Below are 12,189 nucleotides of genomic sequence, written 5' to 3' on the forward strand. Positions count from 1 at the left end.
CCTATTAGAAATTATAATTTAAAATAATAATAATGTGTCAGAGTTGCGAATGAATCTATTCATACTGCAATATAACTTGTTAACTGAATATTCAATTAAAGCTTACAAGGAATAATATATTTGTTATGAAATGTACAATCACTGCCATTTTTAATCAGTCTGGTAGCAAACGATTCTAACTCTAAATATTTCTATTCTAACGTGAGAAAGAGATGGAATGATTGGGCATCCCATCAGTCATAACACAGAAAGTACACTGAATCTGGTTTTTTTGTTCATATATTTGAAGTCCATTCATATTTTCTATGCTGAATGTGAAGATCTGTAATATACTTAATATTATAGTAAGGTTCAGTTTTAAACGCCCATTAAAATCTATTGACCTATGTTGAATGATTGCTATATTACGAATACTAAACTATTCGTGGTTTAAATGCATTTATGTCTTTTACTAATAGGATTTTAAGTTTAGACATCAACTAACTAGAAGCCATTCTTGATAATACTAACAAAATAGTAATATTTTCAACATTTTAAATGGCAACCCTTATAGATAATAGAGTGCAAAATAGAACGAGACGACAACTTTGCTGTGTCATTCTTTCATTTATCGTTTGCCACTTGACTAATAAAATCTGACTCCAGTATTCTAGTTATACACAACATAGAATATCAACGTAACTACGGTATAGGTCGGTGTTTAAGAGCTTAATAATTAGAAAATAAACTATTGCGTATACCGGTGCACTGGTCCGCGAAGCCGCAAAGTGTCTTTCCGAACGCATGCGTACGCGTGCGTGCGCAACCGCACGCGTGCGTTTAGGAGAGGCGGCAGTCTCAGGAGCGCGCATGCTTGGCGGCGGGCGGCGACCGTCAGAAGTAGATCACCTCCTCCTCCGCCGCAGCAGGCGCGGGGGCTGCGCTCGGCTCGGGCGACCGCACCCGGAACTTATCCGGTAACTTTGGATATGTGTTCGTTCTGAGCACAACAATAACGTATTTATTAATATTTTTAATATACAAAAGGTTTTATATTTTCTCAATTTATTATAATCTAATCTATATTAAAGAATATTCGATTAGGGCCCCAATAATAATTTTCTCATATAACTTCAACATATAGACAGCGATCATTTACTTTTTTATAACAAGTATATAATTATGGTAGGAACACCTATGCTGAGCTTAGATATCATGGCTTATGGCTGATATACGAGTATATAGTAGTATATTAAATATTCCGAATTTTCTCTAATTATAGCTAAAAATATTCATATACACTATTCTGCACGTTTTTAAATATAAAAATAAAGTAGTTATTTTTATTACAATAAAATATAATCATCTTTTTATACTTTAAATTCCAACTCCTAACATAGTAATGGAAGAAGTCCAATTCTAAATAGCCTGAAAACTTACGTCTTAAGAAAAAATTGTGTTACCCGAATATTTTTTTCTAATAATTAAACGTCTCTGAGTGCGACTGTAAGTACGATTACTGATAACTAATTTTTACATTTTACGGTAGTATAGTGATGATGTATTTATTAAAGAGCAACAGACAACATAGGTTTCTTTCTCAATCGTCTTGTGATGAGTCTGCGTTCCGAATGAGTGGTAGAATAAAAAAAATGTGACTATTCAAAAGTGCTTATATTAAGTTTATTTGAATAAAGATAAATATTTTCTATTTCTATTACCTGGTAGCTTTATTATTGATTTGCTGTTGGGAGGGCAGTGGTGCGGGCGAGCTCCCTGTACGTGTGTGCTGTATCACTAAGCCTTGGTTTGTCTGGAAAATTAGAAATACACGACGGGTTAATTACTCTAAAAATTAACATATTAATTTAAATATAAGTCAATATAAATTCATACTATTCAATATTGTTTTTTTGGGAGTCTTTAGTACCCTTATTAAGGTAAATACATACTTGCTTCATAAAATTTTATATATAACTATTAACAAACTTAACCCTTCCATCACAAATACATATACGATTAATTAAAATAGTAGGCCAAAGACAAAGAACGCCAGTTTATACAAATAACAGTGAGACTTTTTATATAACCCGTCGATAAAAATGTACTTTGTCAAATGGGAATAAAACCTTCGTGATTTTAAAAGAATACTTTTATATGTAATGACCGTTTGAAATATGGAAGTAATTTTATTATTATTGATCGGTCGTGTCGGTGGTCTAGCAGTTTAGCACGCCGCCTTACTTCCGATGATCGTCGGTTCGATTCCACGTACAGAGTATGATTGTTTATATTGCCTTGGGTGTTTCCTATGTATATTATGTATGTTTTTATAAATAAAATGTATTTAAGTATACCAGTTGTTTAGTACGAATAACACAAGCTCTGCTTAGGTTGGGGTTAGAATGCGCTGTGTGAATTGTCCTGTACTCATAACATCAAAAATTATGTTGTGTATGATGTTATCGAGTAAATTATAAACGTGAAAGTTTGCGAATGTGGACGGATGGATGGATGTTTATTACACATTCACGCAAAAACTACTGGAACGGATTTTAAGGAAACTTTACAAATATATAGCTTATACATCAGAATAACACATAGGCCGTAACTTTCAAGCGGGTGTAACCGCGGGCACTGGTAGTTATTTATAAAATTTCATAAATTTAACCATTAGTGGATACGGATACATATAAAACGATATTACTTGTTGGGTCTGTTGTTTAATACTACTACATTAATATTACTTCCTCAATGAGAGAACTATCAAACACTACCTATTCTAGAAAAAAAAATTAAACAAAGTAAATTTTTGTACCCCGAGTCAAAACCTTCTTCAGTACCTATATCCCTCTACTTACACTGTATATCTGTTTGGTTTCTTTTCCATCTGAAAATATGTTCATAGTTTTTCGACTTAAACTTTTTGTTTTTCGTACTAATTATACGGTATCTTTGTTTCTAATCGAATGTGCATGAATATTAATGTCTACAAGATGTGTAAGCATTAATATAAGAATTGTTAATAAACTTAATAATAAACAAAAATACATGCTCTCTAACATCAACAGCGGAACAGATAAAATGGTTGTCACAGTACAATTTCTACTTGTAGGCTCTTATATGTAAATAATAAAGCTATTTATAGTCCTATAGAGAAATGTCTGTTTCTCAGTATATCAGTAACGTAACTTTTCAGTTAATAACCAGATTTAGTTACAAGTCGAATCGGAAATTGTTAAGTATATTCAGCTCTAGTTGTAGAGCATTGTGGCTTTATAGTCTATTACCACGACTTAAGTTCTGGTCTCAAATAAGTTTTCTGACTCTCCGGTAATAAAAATATCAATGTCAAACCAAATTAAGCCATCGTAATGTGCAGTAAAATCGGCATTTTTCAAGTTTATTTGAAGTACTTAATAATAATTTAGATTTTTTTTTTATTTTTATTTACATATTCATATTAATTAATAATTCATATTCATATGAACAAATAAATGGAAATAAAATAATTATTTATTATATTATAATTCTTAAAGTTCTTATTATATTATAATTATATGTATTGTGTTTATTTTGTTGTTGTTATTGTTATTTATGTATAAGCTTCTGTTTCCATCACTTCACAATTCATTCAGTGAGGATGACTGGAAGAAATCTCTTAAAATTGTTCAATTTGTTTCTTAAGATTGTTGTACAAATTAAGTATTTTTCTGTGCAATAAAGTATTACAAACAAACGTATATTCAACGTAATACAATATTCAAAAGATTGTGGAAATGTCAAGAATTCCGTTTAACTTCTACTTTTGACAACACCTCTAACTATGCCCTCTGGGGTTAGAAACATGAAGGTATATTACTAAAGATGCTTGTGCTTTGAATACCATTTTTGAAATAGATATTTATTTTTCTTTTTCTCTATGTTTACAAATTATCTAAAAACATATGTGATTTGACCGCTTTAAATGACTTTTTAAATGAAAAATATAATCTTTAGGTATATTATGTATTTATTTAACGTAAATTAGTGACATACATACTTGTCTACCAATTCTGATTGACTTATTGTATCCTCTTAGTGGGTCATAGAGATACTTTAAAGTTGTCATTTTATAACAACTTTATTCGACATATGATCTACAACAATGATTTGAATTTCTTTTTTTTTTATTAATAATATTTTGTTGCGCGGTAAGAATTGACAAAGCGGTGATGTTCATTTTTAGGTTAAGTGATATTAACCTTTCTAATATACAGTTTACTCACTACTTTACAATCGAAATATTAAATTTGGTATTTAACAAAATAAAAATACAAAAGCAAAGAGAACAGGTTTGTACGAAGGACCATAAACAATAGTTTCGAGAGTCGCGGTGGGCGTACAAGTACAAAATACGAAGGCACAACAGCAAATTTGGAAGAACAATCTACTCGGCACCAACTGGCACGTCACTACCGGTTACTTACATATATAACTAATAATTTTGGCCAATTAAAATACGTTCGGATACTCGACCTCCTGTAAAATTCAATCAACCATTTGATCTGTTTATATTACGGCTTTTTTGTTAAAATTTTCTAATTATCGTTTAGTGTAATATAATGTTGAATAGGTATTAATTATCATTATTAATATTTGAAGTGAAATAAAAACATCAATTATTTGCAATTACTATAAAGAGTTAGTCAAAAATGGTATACAAATCGAAAGCCAGACTCTTAAAACTAACTACTTAATAGATTTGTACAGGCTACAAACTCATCATTCATAAACGAGGCATCATCAGGCAATGAATAGTTTGGAACAATCCAAACATATAGTTTGGAAGTCTGTTCGGCGACCACAATACGACTGTTTGTGATCAATCTAATAGTAGCGGAATTAGACAAAATAATATTATTAAGTAATGAAATAGAATTACACAAAATAACACTTAATTCGATAAATATCTTAAAATATTGGAAATTGTAAACACCAAATGTTTATGTAATATGTTAGAAAGTGACAGACTAAATGTATGTCTGTATTGCTTACACGATATAGTCTTGTAGTATGAATTTGTCTCTGTACCTGCTCTGTACCATATAGAAAGGTTTTAGGTAATGCCGGAAACGTAAGTGGTCTCCTTCGTTTCTTGATGTACTGTGTGTGTCTTAATAGAATAAAAATTCGGCTTAATATACCATTTATGACTAACCTTTATAATTATATTAATATAAATGTATAATTATATTATACTGATTAAAATACATATACAAATTTGGTATTATAATATAATCTTATTAATATTGTAATTTAAGAAGGGTTTTAAAAACCGTTAATTACTTATATGATATATTAATTATTTCTCTATATAAAATGGTTCTCTATATAAATGTATGAAAGGTTTAATAATGATTTCTATAACACAACTACATTCCCCTCTACGTTTGTTTAGACTCTATTATTATAGCAATAAAGTTGATAATGAACCATGTACCTCGCACGGCGACTCGTGTAGCCTGTGATAGCCTGGTGGCGGCTGTTGCTGACTTTTGCCGCTTGCTAATTTCAATGGTAACTGCTGTTTCACCATTTGCTAAAACAGAAAATCACTGTGAGAAACAAATACAAGTTTTTAGGCTTTTCATAATTTAAGGTATGGATTAGTTTGAGTATAAGAAAAAGATTTTTTTTAAACTATTGTAATACTGTTGGTTGCCGTTGGCTTTTACAGCTTCTCTGGGCGATAGGAGGTGAGTGCAGATGGCAGTCGTTCCTATAGTTCTGCGAAAGGACTTATACTGACTTTCGTCTCAGCACCACTAGGGGTTCAAACCTCAGCCCAGGTAGTCGTAATTTTGATCCCCGTTTGAATTGGACGGGGGATCGATAAGAGGGGCGAGAGTGAGTGTATGGAAATGAGTGTAAATATAAGTGCAAGGGTGACTAATTGTGAGTTACCATTTCAAATGCAAGAGTGAGCGTGAGTACGTGGCAAGTATTCTTCCAAATTTAAATCTGCTTTATTGTAAACATGTACAATACAATATTTATTTGAAAAGAATACGAGCTGAGTTTCTTGGCAGTTCTCATCTCGGAATCAGTCACGATAGATTTGACATATCATAAGACTCTGTAATGAGACCCACATGAATAAAGATATTTTGAATATGAATTTGAATAAGAGTACGTGTGGTAATGCGAGTGCGATTGCGTGCGGTATTGTGCGTGTGAGTGCGTGCGGTAATGTGAGTGCGAGTGCGTGTGGTAATATGAGTGTGAGTGCGTGTGGCAATGTGACTGTGAGTGCGTGTGGTATTGTGAGTGCGGGTGCGTGTGGTATTGTGAGTGCGGGTGCGTGCGGTATTGTGAGTGTGAGTGCGTGTGGTATCGTGAGGGTGAGTGTGAGTGCGTGCGGGTGCGTGTGTGCGGGCGTGGCTCACCGAGATGGCGGGCGCGCGCACTGTGGCGCGCGTCTCGTTGTGCGCGGAGAGCAGCTGCGGCGGCGGCAGCGGGCCCGCCGACCCCGCGCACGACCCCGACTCGGACCCCGTCGACCCGCGCGGGTCTGACCGCACACAAACAACACTTACACCACGTCCTCACTCGATACTAGATATCGCCACTCTATCGTGTATATACTGCATATTATATGGATACTACAGACTTAACTCGCAGAAATATAATAGATCAATGGTACAGTAATGTATTGAATATATATTATTACATTATTAAAAGTTGCCTTAACAAAAAAAGTTTAAATACTACACATATTCTACAAGAGATGTTCTCTATGAGTAGCTATGGAAATTGACTAGGGACCTCAGATTAGACTAAAGAAAAGAGAAATAGGCTCTAAAGAGTAGGTACAGTCAACCTACTTATGTATTTGTTCATCGAGAGAAGAGCTATATAGCTATATAATGTTAAACTAAACTCACTTCTCCATTTAGGATCTTTCCGTCGCGTGGTATCGCTAACGCTAGAGTCTGGTGATAGGGTGCCCACCGTTGACAACTCTTCTTGGGATCCACCTGTAAACATAATACATTCATTACATTACACGAACTCCATAAATTACATTGTATTTTAAACTGCAACATAATATATATAACGTACCATGTTGCTGTAACCTTTCCAGCCGTCGATACAACCGTTCCCTCTGTTGTTCCACATCTTTTTGTTGCTCTGCTAACTCTTCTCGTGCGGCCTGTAATTCTCGCCTTTCTGCAAGTAAATAAAGAATATTCATTATTTATTTTGATTAAGTGGATATTGGATTGTGCGTAGCTCGTCCAACTCCGTATATTCACTGTGTAATGTGTAGAATGTGGATTATATATGTGTGTAGTGTGTACGCACCGAGCGCGATGGCGGCGTGGTCGGCGGCGCGCTGCGCCTCCCAGGCGGCGCGGTCGTGCGTGAGGCGCGCCTGCGCGTGTGTAGTGTGTAGTGTGCACCGTGTAGTGTGTAGTGTGTAGTGTGTACGCACCGAGCGCGATGGCGGCGTGGTCGGCGGCGCGCTGCGCCTCCCAGGCGGCGCGGTCGTGCGTGAGGCGCGCCTGCGCGTGTGTAGTGTGTAGTGTGCACCGTGTAGTGTGTAGTGTGTAGTGTGTACGCAACGAGCGCGATGGCGGCGTGGTCGGCGGCGCGCTGCGCCTCCCAGGCGGCGCGGTCGTGTGTGAGGCGCGCCTGCGCGTGTGTAGTGTGTAGTGTGCACCGTGTAGTGTGTAGTGTGTAGTGTGTACGCACCGAGCGCGATGGCGGCGTGGTCGGCGGCGCGCTGCGCCTCCCAGGCGGCGCGGTCGTGCGTGAGGCGCGCCTGCGCGTGTGTAGTGTGTAGTGTGCACCGTGTAGTGTGTAGTGTGTAGTGTGTACGCACCGAGCGCGATGGCGGCGTGGTCGGCGGCGCGCTGCGCCTCCCAGGCGGCGCGGTCGTGCGTGAGGCGCGCCTGCGCGTGTGTAGTGTGTAGTGTGCACCGTGTAGTGTGTAGTGTGCACCGTGTAGTGTGTAGTGTGTAGTGTGTACGCAACGAGCGCGATGGCGGCGTGGTCGGCGGCGCGCTGCGCCTCCCAGGCGGCGCGGTCGTGTGTGAGGCGCGCCTGCGCGTGTGTAGTGTGTAGTGTGCACCGTGTAGTGTGTAGTGTGTAGTGTGTACGCACCGAGCGCGATGGCGGCGTGGTCGGCGGCGCGCTGCGCCTCCCAGGCGGCGCGGTCGTGCGTGAGGCGCGCCTGCGCGTGTGTAGTGTGTAGTGTGCACCGTGTAGTGTGTAGTGTGTAGTGTGTACGCAACGAGCGCGATGGCGGCGTGGTCGGCGGCGCGCTGCGCCTCCCAGGCGGCGCGGTCGTGTGTGAGGCGCGCCTGCGCGTGTGTAGTGTGTAGTGTGCACCGTGTAGTGTGTAGTGTGTAGGGTGTACGCACCGAGCGCGATGGCGGCGTGGTCGGCGGCGCGCTGCGCCTCCCAGGCGGCGCGGTCGTGTGTGAGGCGCGCCTGCGCGTGTGTAGTGTGTAGTGTGCACCGTGTAGTGTGTAGTGTGTAGTGTGTACGCACCGAGCGCGATGGCGGCGTGGTCGGCGGCGCGCTGCGCCTCCCAGGCGGCGCGGTCGTGCGTGAGGCGCGCCTGCGCGTGTGTAGTGTGTAGTGTGCACCGTGTAGTGTGTAGTGTGCACCGTGTAGTGTGTAGTGTGTAGTGTGTACGCACCGAGCGCGATGGCGGCGTGGTCGGCGGCGCGCTGCGCCTCCCAGGCGGCGCGGTCGTGCGTGAGGCGCGCCTGCGCGTGTGTAGTGTGTAGTGTGCACCGTGTAGTGTGTAGTGTGCACCGTGTAGTGTGTAGTGTGTACGCACCGAGCGCGATGGCGGCGTGGTCGGCGGCGCGCTGCGCCTCCCAGGCGGCGCGGTCGTGCGTGAGGCGCGCCTGCGCGTGTGTAGTGTGCACCGTGTAGTGTGTAGTGTGCACCATGTAGTGTGTAGTGTGCACCGTGTAGTGTGTAGTGTGTAGTGTGTACGCACCGAGCGCGATGGCGGCGTGGTCGGCGGCGCGCTGCGCCTCCCAGGCGGCGCGGTCGTGTGTGAGGCGCGCCTGCGCGTGTGTAGTGTGTAGTGTGCACCGTGTAGTGTGTAGTGTGTAGTGTGTACGCACCGGCGCGATGGCGGCGTGGTCGGCGGCGCGCTGCGCCTCCCAGGCGGCGCGGTCGTGTGTGAGGCGCGCCTGCGCGTGTGTAGTGTGTAGTGTGCACCGTGTAGTGTGTAGTGTGTAGTGTGTACGCACCGAGCGCGATGGCGGCGTGGTCGGCGGCGCGCTGCGCCTCCCAGGCGGCGCGGTCGTGTGTGAGGCGCGCCTGCGCGTGTGTAGTGTGTAGTGTGCACCGTGTAGTGTGTAGTGTGTAGTGTGTACGCACCGAGCGCGATGGCGGCGTGGTCGGCGGCGCGCTGCGCCTCCCAGGCGGCGCGGTCGTGCGTGAGGCGCGCCTGCGCGTGTGTAGTGTGTAGTGTGTAGTGTGTACGCACCGAGCGCGATGGCGGCGTGGTCGGCGGCGCGCTGCGCCTCCCAGGCGGCGCGGTCGTGCGTGAGGCGCGCCTGCGCGTGTGTAGTGTGTAGTGTGCACCGTGTAGTGTGTAGTGTGTAGTGTGTACGCACCGAGCGCGATGGCGGCGTGGTCGGCGGCGCGCTGCGCCTCCCAGGCGGCGCGGTCGTGCGTGAGGCGCGCCTGCGCGTGTGTAGTGTGTAGTGTGTAGTGTGTACGCACCGAGCGCGATGGCGGCGTGGTCGGCGGCGCGCTGCGCCTCCCAGGCGGCGCGGTCGTGCGTGAGGCGCGCCTGCGCGTGTGTAGTGTGTAGTGTGCACCGTGTAGTGTGTAGTGTGTAGTGTGTACGCACCGAGCGCGATGGCGGCGTGGTCGGCGGCGCGCTGCGCCTCCCAGGCGGCGCGGTCGTGCGTGAGGCGCGCCTGCGCGTGCCGCAGCTCCTCCAGCTGTGCGTCGTGAGTACGAGCTGCTGATCCTCCACTCATACGCCACGCGCATACCTGGGCCTCCAAGCTGGGGATTAATAACATTTTTGTATATGCACATTCGAGCTAACTGCTATTCAGAAATCCTATGACTTACCAAAGATTCAAGCATTCAAAATGATGGATTACATAATATATGAATCAGTACCTGTGTATAGTTGTGAGCTGCTGCCACACGATGCAGGTGAGCGTATACATGGCGTGTTGTAGCTTGAGCGCCGCGTCTCCGCCCACTTGGTCTAGAAGGCGGGGCTCCCCGCTCTCGTTGTTCACTTGCTCGTTTTCTGTCTCGGTGGGGTTGTCGGTCGACATGCGGAGAGTTACACCTGCTATATTATTAAAAGAAATAAATGTGACGTTGACGAACGTATTACAAGATCGCACAAACATAAGAAAATAATTTGTGTGAAAAATATATTTTCACTTGAACATGCATATTTTTTACTTACCCACTTCCCAACACGGTGTTAGTGTCATAGATAGGATAGCTCTAATCATGAGAGATGTAAAGACACAGCTTACAGTATATATCTTTAAGCCGGGTCGTGTCGAAATTATATAGGCATCTCTAAGAAGAACAGCACTAAGGTATTTGCGGGTAAGCACCACGGTACTTTTGTACTGATAAATATCGAAGGAGAATCATAGGAGGTAAAGGATATATGATTAGGTCGGTACTTTCGTGCTGATAAACACCTAAGGAGAATCATAGCGGGTTAAGGATAGGATTTGGGCACGTACCGCGGGGGCTATCATAGCGGGTTAAGGATATGATTAGGGCGGCACTTCTGCGCCGATAAAGACCTAAAGAGGATGAGTGAAGTGTTAAAGAGGTAGGTGTGGGCACGCACCGCGGGTGCGCGAGGCGTCGAACCCTGCGAAGGTGTCGGCGCGGCGCGGCAGCGCGGGCGAGTGGTACGCGGCGGAGTGTCGCTCGCCCGCCGAGCTGGTGCTGCGGCCCAGCGCGCCGCCGCCCGCCCACGCGCGCATCGACGCCTCCAGCGCCGCCTGCACGCACACGCTCGCTTACACTACTCTATATATATAACGTAGAAGGCTAGCGGCAAATATACAGCGATTTGCATATCGTTTCGATTACCGACATATATTTTTCCCCTACTTATTGGAATAAAGCAACGTTAAAGTTTACGAAAAACTTGTGTTGTGTGATCACTAGATTTTAAGCCGTTTAAATTGTATTGTAGTAACATTTAATGTCATTTTCCTGAACGGCGAATTCAATTTTTTATCAAATATACATAACATTTTTGATATCTAACTTTAAAAACAAACAAATCTTGTTATAATGGATGTAAATAAAAGAGATGATATAATTAAACTAGGACGTGCAACAGGTCGCTTTGCACGATGGTTTGTGGAAAGAGCTACTAAGCAATTTGATGGGGAGGCTTGCATACAAGCAGTACTACAGGTCATTACACATCCCTGTACGTTTAATAAAGATCATAAGATAATAACGGAGTAAAATAAAATGTATATCATAAAAAGAATATAACATAAAAATATACAATAATCATGTAGTGCGTCGCCTACACTTGTATCCAAACAAAAAAACTTTTCAGAAAAATCATTAAAATCCATTAAAATGTTATACTGTTTTATGCATACTAATGTAGGCCGTTCTTTTTCTAATAATAAATAGGTATATTTTTAATCAAAAACTGGTAATCAGATAAATAGGTAAAGAAATTAAACATACCTTAACAACTCGACAGACCTCCTGCCAGAGTGCGTGGGTATCAGCGGAAGGCGCTGATAGTCTCACGTAATCGGGGAACACTAGTCCGCCCGGGAATACTGTGTTTATACCTGTCACATAAATATAACATATTATCGTGATTACTAAACAGTAACCCAGTTGATTCCATCTGTACAAAAAAACCTATAGTATATATACCTATTTTAATTACTGTTATATTATATAGTGGTTACGAGCAGAAAGTAAATAACGCAATTCGTTAGGTTACTAATAGTAAATAAGGTATTTACCTCTCTCGATGTTCAATAGCATCGATAATAAATATATTATAGTATCGGTTAATATGTGTATGATATTTGTCGCAATCTTTAATTTAGGTAGTTGTACCGTCTGCTTGTGACAACTGGTATTGCAATCTATTAAATAGTATAGTTCCTTTTGAAAATTTACTAAAAAGTATCCTGTACATATTACGTTATTAAAGGAATTTCA

General features: G+C 42.4%; 1 protein-coding gene across 1 annotated transcript in view; it reads right to left on the reverse strand.

Annotated features, from left to right (window-relative positions):
- Positions 1–16: 16 nt before the first annotated feature.
- Positions 17–12,189, reverse strand: part of LOC131850098 (rho guanine nucleotide exchange factor 2) — a 49,664-nt gene continuing 37,491 nt past the window's right edge. Inside the window, exons 25-34 of the mRNA XM_059200264.1 lie at positions 11,698–11,807; positions 10,829–10,985; positions 10,126–10,303; positions 9,845–10,005; positions 7,084–7,191; positions 6,906–6,998; positions 6,408–6,532; positions 5,462–5,560; positions 1,701–1,792; positions 17–979 (exon numbers count right to left, since the gene is read on the reverse strand). Of these exons, the coding sequence (XP_059056247.1) occupies positions 874–979; positions 1,701–1,792; positions 5,462–5,560; positions 6,408–6,532; positions 6,906–6,998; positions 7,084–7,191; positions 9,845–10,005; positions 10,126–10,303; positions 10,829–10,985; positions 11,698–11,807 (1,229 nt within the window). The 3' untranslated portion in view covers positions 17–873. The remainder of the gene's footprint in view (positions 980–1,700; positions 1,793–5,461; positions 5,561–6,407; positions 6,533–6,905; positions 6,999–7,083; positions 7,192–9,844; positions 10,006–10,125; positions 10,304–10,828; positions 10,986–11,697; positions 11,808–12,189) is intronic.

Source organism: Achroia grisella, unplaced genomic scaffold, assembly GCF_030625045.1.
Source record: "Achroia grisella isolate CSIRO2021 unplaced genomic scaffold, CSIRO_AGI_Agris_v1 utg702, whole genome shotgun sequence".
Classification (NCBI taxonomy): Eukaryota; Metazoa; Arthropoda; class Insecta; order Lepidoptera; family Pyralidae; genus Achroia; species Achroia grisella.